Here is a 13,623-nt window from a genome sequence, read left to right on the forward strand (position 1 = left end):
AGCAGCAGCAGTGGGACCTCTTTCCCCCTCCCGCCCCCAGCACCTTCCGGGCAGCTGCTCCACCTCTCTCCTTGTTTACACTGGCCCAAACCAGCGGCTGCAAGCTATTTTTAAATAGCACAAATTAATAGGATGCAGGGGATAGCCTGCTATGGGGCCCCCAAAGCCGCCGTGCCCAAGAGCAGCTGCATCCCCTGCACCCTCTGTAGTTATGCCACTGCATGTAGTCTCACACACATGCTATGATATTTTTCTAGGAAGCCGATTAACCCAGCAATATGTTAATAGAGAGTGAAAGGAAAATAGAGCAGTCCCACACATGAGAACATAATGAGAACATACAAACTGCACAGATAGTTTTTTTTAGTAGGAATTTAGGGTACTTGTTTCCTAGCACGGCGCCCGTCGTAGGTGATCGCATACCTTAAGTTAGATGCGACCGACGCGATTTTAGGGCTATTTTTAGCCTTTTCCCCGACAATGAAAAAATTGCGTCCATCGCATGCCTTAAGTTAAGGCATGCGATGCGACCGATGCGATGGACACGATTTTACATAGGGAACAATGTTAAATGGGCCAATGGACCCGATTTTTCATTATACACCCACCCTTATGGGTATTTTACATGACAAATGCCCCCCCCATTGTTAAAACGCCACCCCACGATGAACGCCAACCCGAAGCGTGGCGAGCGCAGCAAGCCCGCGAGGGGCGGCGGTACGCGTCCTCCGATCTTTTCATACCCCCACTATCCACGTCGGCGTGGAGTTGATTTTATATAGTGTGTCGAGCGCAGCGATCCACCGAGCCTGAAGCGCGGCGAGCGGACACGTAATATCTGTGAAGTAATGTGCGTCCCCTTGCGAGGCTCGCTGCACTCGCCACTCTTCAGGCTCGGTGGCTCGCTGCGCTCGCCACACTATAGAGCTGTGAGGCAGTAATGATAACCAATACGTTCTAGTTGTTATTAATGTACCAGAGGAAGTTTGATGAATAGAAAAAAAAGAACATGCGTGCAAAATAAATAACTCCTCTACATCTCTCCCTCTCTCTCTTCCTCTTCCTCCTCCACCTCTCCCCCCATCAGTGATGGTTGGTTTGCATTAACGTAGGCACTTAAGCAATTGCTATGGAGCAGTATTTAATGAAGTACAGTAGTTCTATTATGTGTTTTGCACTTGAGCAGAGTACAAGATTTCTGAACTAATTAGCCTGTTGTTAACACCCACTACATCCAGGTTTATATTGGATCATTCTTGAATATGTTTTGAAAAGGAACCATATGTAGACATAATTCACTGGAGGTTTTTCAGTATCCCCAGATCATGGGGTTTTTATGCACATTGTTTATTTATATGGTAGCACAAAATAAATGGTTCTAATAGTTTAATTTGATCTTTTATGCATGTTTGATCTTTCAGACTGCAGACTTCATTTACTCTTACCAGTAGACTCCTTCCTGATGCTAAGGGCTTAATTCAGACCTGTTCACTAGCTGAGAGGTAAATGCTGCCCAACCAAATGACTCCTCCTCCATGCAAATCCCCTCTCTAACATGCCAGGGGATGTGTACGCTAACAAATTAGGGACATGGGACCGCAAGGAAGAGAAATCGTTTGATGGTCACTCACCTTTGCTAAGAAAAATCAGTCTGGACAGCTCTAAATTCAGGGTGGATGCCGATGTCTTGTGACGTCAGCCGCCCACCCCAATCAGGCATCGCAATTTGTGCGTCTGCAGGGGAACACCCAGAATTTTTATAGGGATGCCCATAAACCACTAGCCGTTCCCATGCTGTCGCTCCCTGACTGCCCCCGGCCCTCCTGTCCCGGAGCAAAAGGCCCAGCGAGCGTGAAACTCATTGAAGCCATTCGCTCCTGGGGTTTGGGCATGCGTTTACCCCAAACATAGCGGACTGGGAAAAATTTGGCCCATAATGAATGAGCTAAATAGGCCCCTAAATCTTTAATCATGTGCCAGATTGTTGTACCTTATATCAGACTACCAGGCAAAATCATTCAGTGAATGGTGTGAGAAAACCACCCCATCTGGGACGGTGGCTACCCTCGGTGGGATTCAAATCACTTGAGCAGACAAGATAATATAAAAAATAAATCTTTATTATGACAGCACAACAGAAAAAGATGCTGACATGGTACAGGATAATTGGTGACATAGATCCTCCAGCAGCCATAAAGTGGTGAAGCGAACCTGCGTCCATAAAGAACCTTAAGCCCACATTGATAAATCTACCCCTCAGTAACCTGTAGCCTTACCACTACCGTTAGCTAGACAGCCCTGTGTCCTGGTAGGGTTTCCACAGATGTGTCACACACTATGGCAATAACCTGTTTCTCTCCAGTACATACAATCCTGCAATATAGACCTGATAACAGTACACATAACTCACAGCTGCTCTTGTGTATAAACTGGGCCAAGGATTAAAAAGTACATTACACTGTGAGAAACGAGAGGTGAATATGAAGGTTCTGAGTACAGGTCCATCTCGTTTCATCACATATGGTCTCTTCAGATGAGCTGTACCACAAGAACAACCAGTATAGTAGCTAAACATTTTGCAGAAAAAGGACCCACTATGCCATCATTGAAATATATGGCAATAGACCACATCCCAAAAACAATTAGAGGGGGGCAACAGGGCAAAAAAACTGTTAAGATTAGAAACCCCAAAAATATATGTACTGAACACAGTACATCCTGCAGGCCTGAATGAGAGAGTGACGTGGAACATCCTTTAAGCGACTGTGAGTACATAACCCATTCATTAACTTTGCAAAACCTGAGGGCCTTGAAAGTATTCTCAACGTTTGCCTTTGGCCGCGACAACCTGCCGTCGCCCCCGCCAGCAGAAATGCGCATGCGCAGGTGAAAAACATTGTGCTCACGAGCAAGCGAGTATATGAGCCAGAATAACCCCCTATGTGTGGGTCTAGTTCTACCCGTGAGGTGAACTGGTTCAGCATATATAATTTCTGAAGTAGTCAATCACTCAGATTGCATGAAAAAGACACAGGCTAATCGGTGTCGCTCATAGCGTACCTCGCTCACCTCTACAGGAGGGAGAAAGAAACATATAAAGGTATCTTTTATTTATTTTTTTCTAATAAAGAGACATATATATGTAGCTGAAGGGAGCAGCGTATCCCACTCACGATTAATTCAGTTTTACCCATGTATATAATGGTTTTGTATAGAGAAAGTGTTACCTATAAGGGGGTTGAGGGGTTGTGTGGAGGCAGTGTAATTTGGGGGGGGGGGTTGCCATATGGGAATACAGTCACTTTGTCGAAACTATGAAGGGTGACATACATTAGGTCGACTACTAATGACCCATACCCACAATATGCATGTGGGGGCGGTGTGATAGTGAGCACCAAAGGAAATGTTTGTCCTGAGCTCCACCACTAGGGACACCTTTCTAATTGATATCATAAATACACAGTACTGGATGATTAAACCCTAGGGACGCCCCTTTGCAAGCATCTCTTAATGCCCATAGGCTTGTGCATGCATAGCCTATTTCATACTCCGGAAGACCGGAACTGATACAGTTTTGGGTCAGTAGAAGTTATAAAGTGTTGCTATGTTGTTAGATTTTCCAGACATCAGGTGCACAACACTGAAAGTTATTCCCAATGTGCACTTATTAATAAAACCATGTGGGTGGCTATAGTACAAAGAGGAGCCCATGGGCTGGTATTGCAGTTGGTCCGGTCTGAAAGTACTAGTGCAAAGAATGTGGGTCATGGGGCGCGGAGCTGGACATTGCTGGTCATATCACACAGGGGCGCGCATACCTCCCAACATGACCCTCTCCAGGAGGGACACAATACTCTGCTTCTGGACCTACTTCTTAATGTATGATTGTCATCACCTGTGTTGAAGCACCTTTCTTATCAATTAGCCTGTTCACCACAGGTGATGGCAATCATACATTAAGAAGAAAGTCCAGAAACAGAGCATTGTGTCCCTCCTGGAGAGGGTCATGTTGGGAGGTATGGGGGCGCAGAGCCCGGGCAGTGCTAGTCCTATCACACATGGGCGAGGAGCCCGGGACAGTGCTGGTCCTATCACACAGGGGCGCGGAGCCCAGGACAGCGCTGGTCTGTGAGTGTGTGTGGGCCAGCCAGCGTAGGCAGTGCTGTCACTGCCTATATCAGGGGCACCAGGGCTGCCGCTCTGCTCTCACGTGAGACATGTGTCTGTCAGATCCAGGCTGCCACCATTGGAGGGAGAAGGATGCTCGGGAACTCCCCTCACCTCCTGGGGGCGGGCGGAGAGTCGCACAGCCTGATTTCCCCGGTGATCCTGTGCTGCTGGAAGTAGAAGTGATGAGAAAGTAGACAGCAGAGTAGTGAGTTGTTTCCCTCGCCATGAGCCTGGCAGCGGCAGCAGCTTCCCGTCCCCGCCGGCTCCCTGTCCCTCCGCTGCTGGCAGCGCTGCTCCTGTAAGCGGCACATGCTGAGGACACACATCCAGGCGCCATGGCAAAGCTCAGGGTGGCTTATGAGTACTCAGAAGCCGAAGACAAAAGCATCCGTCTGGGTTTGTTTCTGATCATCTCCGGGGTGGTCTCCCTCTTTATCTTGGGCTTCTGCTGGCTGAACCCGGCTCTGCAGGATCTCCAGGGCAAGACGGCCAACTGCACGGTGCTGTCAGTGCAGCAGATCGGGGAGACGTTCGAGTGCACGTTCACCTGCGGGAGTGACTGTAAAGGCACCTCACTGTACCCCTGCCTGCAGATCTACGTGAACAACTCCGAGTCCAACTCCAGGGCTCTTCTACACGAGGACGAGCAGCAGCTCATCAGCAACCCCAAGGTATACTCAGCTGCGGCTCACTCAGGGTCCCTGTGGGTTACTTGCCCCCTGTCTCTGGCCTAGAACCCCAATTCTATCTATCTATCTATCTATCTATCTATCTATCTATCTATCTATCTATCTATCTATCTATTCTTATTTAGTTCTTTGAGCTAGAATTGTTTTATTACACTGATCAGAATGCTGATATATTTCTGTTACTTTTAAGCTGATTTATAGACGTAGAAAACTTGCAGTAATTGTGCACTCTGGTTGTTATAAGTCCATTTATGTTTGCAGATGTCTAACTTCTGGTACTGTTTATCTAATGTATCACTTTAAGTTCCCATTATTTTGTTCAGAATGCACATGATTGCTGTACTGTATACCAATTTCTGCAATGCTGGTGGCACTGTAGTGTTCTGATGTACTTCTTAGTTTACAGAAGGGTTAATGTAGCATTGCAGTGCTCTGACTGGATTGGGTAGCTTGCAATCCTGGTATGATACTCAACATGATGGGGGTTAAGTAACATTTGAATAATGTATTTGTTTCTTCCTGTGTGTGTGTGTGCAGATTATATGGTGTCTCTTTGTAGCTACCACTAATCTCTACAATAGCCTAATTGTCTTTAAATTGAACAAAAAGTTTAGGTTCAAGCTGCAGCTATGTTGACATAGGCAATAGTTTTTCTTATAATATACAATATAGACTTTTATTTAGCTATGTCAAATAAATTATGTTGAGAGGTAGCCAGATCACTAAAAAATGTAAATAAGAAATCAAAGGTCACATATTGTTGATGTTAATCCACAATGTACATGGGGTATTTACAAAATGGGCTTGTTATTGCCTACTCTGCCAATCAGCACTGATGAATGAGTTAATACAATTGCTACCACTCTGAGATAAGCTCTGTTGCCTAGGGGATGAGGTTTGCTAGTAGCTAAGGCTCTCTGTACAAGAAACTCTAAAATGAATTTCGAAATCACAGCAGAATAGTTTTGCTGCAAGAAAGATTCAATAATAGCCAATGATCAACTGAGATACAAAATACAGAACTCAGATAGTGCCAGGCTATTATTCACAGAACATCAAACTTTATTAATTCTGTCACCTGGGCTGATCAGAAAATGCACACTGTTCCATGTATTATTTCTGGTTGAGATGTTACAAGTGTTTTGTAGCTATTTTGACTTTCTAGGTCAACGTTTATGAAATACTGTTGACATTTATTAGTTGTCACAGTATACTGTAAAATGTGGGTATATTTAGCAAAACGTTATTGTACATTATTCATTGTGCAATTGTAAGACAAACAGCTTTTGAATCACACCCAGTGGAAACATGAAATATTGTCTTTATGGATGTACAGTAGAAAGCACTGTATTTTAGAATTAAATGACCTTTTCCTGATGTAGTTGCCAGGAGCATGTTCGAAGTAGATAGTCATGCCCCAACAAGTTTTAATTAAAGTAGGGAAGCATTATCACACAAAAGTGTTCTTCGACTATCTAACAACACATAGTAAAACAAATGCAGTCTCCTTCACTTTCTAATGACAGTACAGGGAACATTAGCTAGAGTCCATATTGTGGACATGTATCATATTTAAATTCTGTGCTGCATTTTTGAGAGGAGAATTGTGGATGCAATGTGTCAAAGGGAAACTATAAGCCTCTTTTGAACTCTGCAGCATGCAGATGTCTGGTGTAACTTCTGCTACCCCAGTTCTAGAGCAGGACTTTGACATGGTTTGAAGCTCAATGGTGCAATATAGGGAAATGTCTGCTCAACTGCCAAAGAGAGCGCATCATTAAAAGGAAATCGAGATCCTTTGATGCCATTTTCTTGTGACAAAATAAGCAACCCAGAAGCCGTTATAGAATGCAATTCACAGTAAATATGCTGTATCAGCAACATACTGTTTCAAAGTCATATTAGCAACACCATTAAAATACTTTAACTAGTATTCGACATTGTCAGCATACTGGTACTGACAACATGTATTCAATAATGACTTACTGAATGTTGAACCAACTGTATACATATTCTCTTTAAAAATACCAAGGTTGACTTCTTGTACCAGAGATTATATCTGCCATTCTACAGCACAATACAATACTAACTGGCAAATGTAGGATTTCTTCAGGAGGGTTTCTGAATGCTTGAGTAAAGTAAATGAAAACTGCGAAAATACACCTAAATGAGGCTTCTTTTGTTGTTGTTGCTAATTTGTTTCATTTACATACTGTGTGTATTTACATACTCCTAATGTGTTGTTTAATCACACATTTTTAATTTACTGTGATAAGTAGTATTTTTAAAAGGGTAAAAAGACATTTTAAACTAAAATAACATTTCCTGCTTCCACCACACATTGGATATTACACGTTCAGGACTGCAGTAAATATGCAGCAAGGTATAGTATGTACATTTACCATAGAGTGTAGTTCTTGCTGCATCTACCATGTGGCCAATGTCTCTGACTGAACTGATAAAATGCTGTTTTGTGTTGCCATGGTTACATACTGTATTTCGTCATTTAGTTGAATACTGTAAATGTAAAAATATTAAATATTACATATACCCATGCTTGGTGATGGACTGCTATTCCTCCACAAAGGGGGGGATTCAAAGTTTGCCAATATTTTTGACAGTTGGAAACATCGGCCAACACTTCAATGCAGTTGTTTCCAGCAGATTTCACTTTTTTAAAAGATTAATTTGCATTGTCGAAAATTGCCATAAATTGTTAAAACTGCAGCCTTTTTTGAATATCATAGGTCGTTTTCAGCAATCCATGGGCTTTCCGACCGTTGGAACATTTCCGATGGTCATACAGTATATGACCGTTGGAAAATGATGAAACAGGTCGAATGTAAATTTGAACTGTTCTTGTCAAAAAGTGGAGAAACAAATATGTCACAAATATCGACCCATATTGAATACCCACCATAGACAGTACTAAGATCCAGACTCCCTGGCAGGACAAACACAAGCAGCACAGTGGGTCTCATTGACAATGATAGCAGACTCACAAGTCAGAGAGACAGACGCATATACAGGAAATATAATAACACCAGCAGGACTAAAGGATATTTACACTGACAGTGCGAGGTGACATGCTTACAGGTCAGACAGACTGACCGTGATCACTCACCCTCTTGGATAAGACAGCTACAGTTCTTTCCTCCATGAGCTGTGTGCAGGCCACCTCCCGATGAAATAGACAAGAAACTCAGCAAGCATTTGGGCTGTTATGCTGCTTCCTGAACTAGTGTTTTTCCTCTCTTTACAGCTTCCTGCAGTGCCTAGAGCTTATTATGTATGACATGATATGGAGGGTTCTGGGCAACGAAAACCCCATCACCAGAACCCGCCTTAGGGAACCTCTGATTAACATAACGGGGTAAATGTAATAGGGACTGAGTTTGTCTGGTTAGGTTATGATTGCTGCTTTAAATATATGGACATTCTTGGCCAACCTCTAGCACTTACAGCAAATATGGACCCTATTATATATACACCCCAAAATGTTACAAATGATTTATTACACAGAAAATTTATTACAGATCAGGCATTCCCAACCACGGTCCTCAACGGCACACCAACAGTGCAGGTTTTAGTGATATCCAGGCTTCAGCACAGATGGTTTAATCAGAATCCTTCAGATACTAATTAAGTCACCTGTGCTTTAGCCTGGATATCTACAAAACCTGCACTGTTGGTGTGCCTTGAGGACCGTGGTTGGGAATGCCTGCTGTAGATAATAAATATCTTTTTTTTTATATATTCTTTATTTTGGGTTTTTCAAATGAATAACATTACATACAGCTGTGAATTTATTACACGGATAGCATAGTTGTAGCAGCATTGTAGCAAAAGTCATCACATCATTGTATTTGTCTATAAAATGTAATGTACATAAGAGAACAAGTTATGCAATAAACGGTTCCATTATTAACACTCCGACTTTTTCTCTTTTTTTTTTTCCTTTCCTTTTACTTTCTGCTATCTTAATTTAACCTTAGCCTCTAGCCATGGCAACCATGTGGCGGTGTAATCTGATTGTCTATCTAGAGCAGAGTGATAAATGTCCTCCATGGCACAGTAGAAGTCGATTCTTTGGAACCATTCCCAAGTCGTAGGTGGGTCTTCCGACCTCCAGTGGACAGGGATCACCGCTCTGGCTGCATTGTTTAAATGTTTAATTAGTGACCGTTTGTACTTTGCCATGGGGATATCGGTGTGGGAGAGGAGCCAAAAGTCGGGTTTGTCTGGGGTTTGGAATCCCAGGATGGTTGATGATAGCTGGATTATAGTGTCCCAGAAGGGGATAATTTTAGGGCAGTCCCACCATATATGGATCAGGGTTCCCCTGTGGGAGCTGCAGCGCCAGCACATGGGTGAGACCGACGGATAAAATTTGTGAATTAGGGGTGGACATCTGTACCATCTAGTTAGTAGTTTGTACTGTGTCTTCACCACCTCCAGACTCGTGGAGCACCGTGCCATGACGTCACACTGTTTTTCCCAGTTTATTGTGATACCTTTAGGCAACAGGTCCTGGTCCCATGCTTTGCAAAAGGATGGGATGTCAGGGAAGTGATTGTGGAGGAGAATTTTGTAGATCGTAGAGATCACATGAGTGGGGTCCGAGGTGTGGGAGCACAGCACTTCAAATGGGGTCAGATCTTTTTTGAGGGCAGGGGCGGATCTTTTTGAGTGTATGTAGTGTCGTACTTGGAAATAGAACCAGGAGTCTGTTTGAAGTAGTTCTCTCTCTGATTTTAGGTCCGAGAAAGACTTGACAACTCCCCCAGACAATAGATTTACTATTCTGGTTAGGCCCTTTTGCTGCCAGTTAGTTGCCACTCTCCCCGACGCTCCCGGTGGAAATTCCGGGTTGCTGATAAGGGGGAGAAGTAGGGAGTCAGGTGAGGAGAGGCCAAGTCTATATCGGATATTTTTCCATAAGGTCAAAGTGGGCTCGACTGTGGGGTGTTTTGTGCGGGGTATTGTGTGTATCCACGGGGCCACTTTCAGACAAAGGGCTGAGGAATGTGTCTCAAGATCTACCCATTGTTTTAAGCAAGTATCTGCTCTTGACCAATCCACTACTCTATATAATACTGAGGCCTGGTAGTATGCCAGTAGCATAGGGAGCTGTTGGCCCCCTTTGGCCTTTCTGTGGAATAGGTAACTGTGTTTGAATCTGGGTCTTTTGCCTCCCCATATAAATCGGCTTATTGCTTTTTGAGCTTCTCCTATATATTGAGCGGATAATTTTAGTGGGATCGTCTGGAAGAGGTAGAGGAACCTGGGGAGGACGTTCATTTTTATAATGTTCATTCTCCCTAGCCACGAGAACCTCTGAGTCGCCCATTGTGACATTTCATTTCGGATGGACCTTAGTAGTGGGGTATAATTGAGGGATGTTGTAGATTTAAGTGAGGCCGGAATGGAAATGCCCAGGTATTTGATGTGGGTGGGGTTCCAGGGAAAGGGGAATTGGGAGCTCAGTGCTTCCTTGGTGTCATTTGGTAGCGAGATATTCAGGGCAGAGGATTTCGTGTAATTAATTTTAAAATTGGATAGTTTCCCATAACGGGAGAACTCCGCCATAAGATTCGGGAGAGTGATTACTGGGTTTGTTATGATTGCCAGGAGGTCATCAGCAAACAGAGCTAATCTGTGGTTGGTTTTCCCCACCGTCAGCCCACTTATATTTGGGTTTTGTCTGATCGCTCTGGCCAGTGCCTCCATGCAAATAACATATATCAGTGGGGACAGCGGACATCCCTGTCTCGTCCCATTTGAGATGCTAACTTGTTTGGAGAGGAGTCCATTGATTCTTATTTGGGCCATTGGGGATTTGTAGAGGGCTAAGATTTTGTGTAGGAAGCGCCCCCCAATTCCTATGTGGCAGAGGATCATCTCCATAAACTTCCAGTCCACTCTGTCGAAAGCCTTTTCGGCATCTGTGGAAAGAAGCATGGTGGGGATGTTTGAGGACTGTGCATGAGCAATCAAGTCAAATACTCGGATGGAGTTGTCTCTGGCCTCTCTCCCGCGCACAAACCCCACTTGATCTTGGTGTACCATTAATGGTATTAAAGAGGCCAAGCGGTTCGCTAGTAGTTTCGCGAACAGCTTGACGTCTACATTAAGGAGGGAAATGGGGCGATAGCTGGAAGGGAGTGCTGGGTCTTTATTATCTTTTGGAATGACTGTGATGTGTGCGTTCAGGGATTGATTAGAAAGGGGTGATTCCTGAGAGATTGCATTGCAGGCACGTAGGAGAAGGGGCATCAGTTTTTCTTGGAAAGCTTTATAATATGTAATTGTAAACCCATCAGGTCCAGGGCTCTTGCCTGATGGGGTGGACTTTAAGGCCAGTGTTAATTCAGCTTCTGTAAACGGGTCATTTAGGGCAGAAGTTAAGTCCGAAGGGAGCGTGGGGAACTGGATTTCTTTCAGATATTCTCTAATTTCTCTTTTGTGTTTCCTTGGGTCTCTAGTGTTAGTCTCCGAGGTGAGGTTATATAGAGTGGTGTAGTATTCATGGAAGATGTCAGCTATCTGGGTGTTCGTAGCGCACATTCTACCCGAGGAATCCTTCATTTCTTTAATGTATGTTAGTGATCTTTGGGCTCTCAGTGCCCTCGCCAGTTGTTTCCCAGGTTTGTTTCCCCACCTATGGAATTTGTGTCTGCATCTGCGGAAGGCCCTGCGTGTGTTCTCACTTAAGAGACTGTTTAGAGACACCCTTGCTTCTTGAAGCTCCAGGAGAACATCAGAGGTTAGGGAGGATTTATGTCTTGTCTCAAGTTCTTTTATTTTAGTGAGGAGTGCCTCTCTACACTCTGCTTTTTTCTTTTTTAGATAAGTGCCTATTTGGATGCATTTGCCTCGAAGCACACATTTGTGTGCCTCCCATATAGTGACAGGGGATACCTCCTCTGATACGTTGGTGGCTATGTAATCATCTATGGCTACTGATATCTGGTTTCTGGTGTCATCATTTCTGAGAAATTGCTCATTAAAACGCCAGTTCCAGTGGTGTGCCGGAGGGTGCAAGAGATTCAGGGTGAGTGTAATGGGCGCATGGTCCGAACCCACAATTTGGCCAATTGAAGCATCTGCGATTAGGTCTAATGATTTGTGCCCCAGGCAGAGGTAGTCTATTCTTGTATAGGAGTTATGGGGGTAGGAGTAGAATGTAAAATCTCTGTCTTTAGGGTGGAGTAGTCTCCACGTGTCGATTAATTGAAAGATAATAAATATCTTGATATGTAGAACTATTTGGTGTTTGTTTTGAGTCACATGTTTGACATTTGTTTCCTTTCAATAAGAAAGTTATTAACACAGAAGAAATTCCTTACACAGAAATGTTGTAGAGCAAGGGTGGCCAAACCGATCCTCGAGATCTACCAATGGTCCATGTTTTCTCAAATCACCCATCTATTGCACAGCTGATGTCATTACTAACGGTCACATTTTCAAACATTCTGCATTCATTCCTACTATAGATCCACAGGTTGCCTTAAAAACATGAACTGTTGGTAGATCTTGAGGACAGGTTTAGCCACCCCTTGTGTAGACCTTATTTACATGGCAAAATATTTAGTGGAAATCAAATTTACATCTGCATTTTGTCACTTATGCAGAGTTAAGGCTCCCATGCTAATTTTCTGGTGTGTGAAGGAGACGGCCAGGCCACGGAATGACAATGGAGGCAGGCAGGAGGTGGGTTGGTGGCGGAGAGTACTCACCCCGAGTTACTGGTCCTTGGTGCAGGCCGGGAATCCACACCGGCGGCGGGCACGGATGACCAGTCAAACGGCGGGTGCAGATGACACAGCTCATCGGCTGCAGTGAGGGCGCCGAAGAGATGCATCATCTACATAGGCCACCTGTCCTGTCATCTGTGCCCACCGCCTGTGTGGATCCCTGGCCTGTGCAGCACGCACCGAGGACTGGCAACCCGGGTGAGCACCCCTACCCCTTTCACACCAGCCAGGACCCCGGGTTGAACTTGGGAACAATCCTGCTATGCAAATTTTCCTGCGATTTTGGCCCGGGAACCTTACACACCAGTCGGTCCGACCTGGGAATTTAGGCTGGTGTGAAAGGTGTAATAAAATCGGGTAAAATCGTCCCAAATTGCATGTGTATGACATCTGATCCAATGCGTGGTTCCATGCACATCGGACCAGAGTCTGAGGTCAGTCCTGCAGAACATAAGATAAATCGGAATCGGACACATCAGCAGCACATCACGGGTGCTTTTTATCGTGTCCCATCCCACCAATAGGTGTGTGTCAGCACCAATCTGCAGGTCTGACCTGTGGGCATAAAATTTTTTTTCAAAAGAATGGGCGGCCGCTGATAAGCTGAAAGAGCTATCTCAGCCAATCAGCGGCCGGCCATTCTTTTGAATGTTTTTTTTTTTTTCAATTCTTCTGCCCCCTGCCGCTGCTGCAGCTCCACTGCAGTCTTTACATCTGATATATCACATGCGATTTACCACATGTAAAAAATGGCACATCAAGTGCCAAATCGCTTGTGAGCCTCCTGGAAATCTGCCAGGCTGCTCCCTGGGGAATTGGATGTGACTTTAGCCAGATGCAATCTCCTCTGCATATGTAGCTAATGCTTCTCCTTTCCCCTGCAAATAACAGGAGCAGGACTGCCAGGTATATGAAAATGCCCAGAAGCACAGTATACAGCCGCCATAGTTCTACAACATTTTCAGGATTTGGTGTGCCTAATACGTGTTTAGCATATTGACACTCAT

The 13,623-nt window shown here is 44.4% G+C and overlaps 1 protein-coding gene across 2 annotated transcripts in view; it reads left to right on the forward strand.

Annotated features, from left to right (window-relative positions):
- Positions 1-4,235: 4,235 nt before the first annotated feature.
- Positions 4,236-13,623, forward strand: part of KCNMB4 (potassium calcium-activated channel subfamily M regulatory beta subunit 4) — a 93,957-nt gene continuing 84,569 nt past the window's right edge. The window contains exon 1 of one of the 2 annotated variants that reach the window (XM_083182543.1): positions 4,236-4,841. In XM_083182543.1, the coding sequence (XP_083038669.1) occupies positions 4,506-4,841 (336 nt within the window). In that variant the 5' untranslated portion in view covers positions 4,236-4,505. The remainder of the gene's footprint in view (positions 4,842-13,623) is intronic. The other variant, XM_083182542.1, reaches the window with a different exon arrangement.

This window comes from Crinia signifera, chromosome 4, assembly GCF_055691185.1.
Source record: "Crinia signifera chromosome 4, ASM5569118v1, whole genome shotgun sequence".
NCBI classification, from domain to species: domain Eukaryota; kingdom Metazoa; phylum Chordata; class Amphibia; order Anura; family Myobatrachidae; genus Crinia; species Crinia signifera.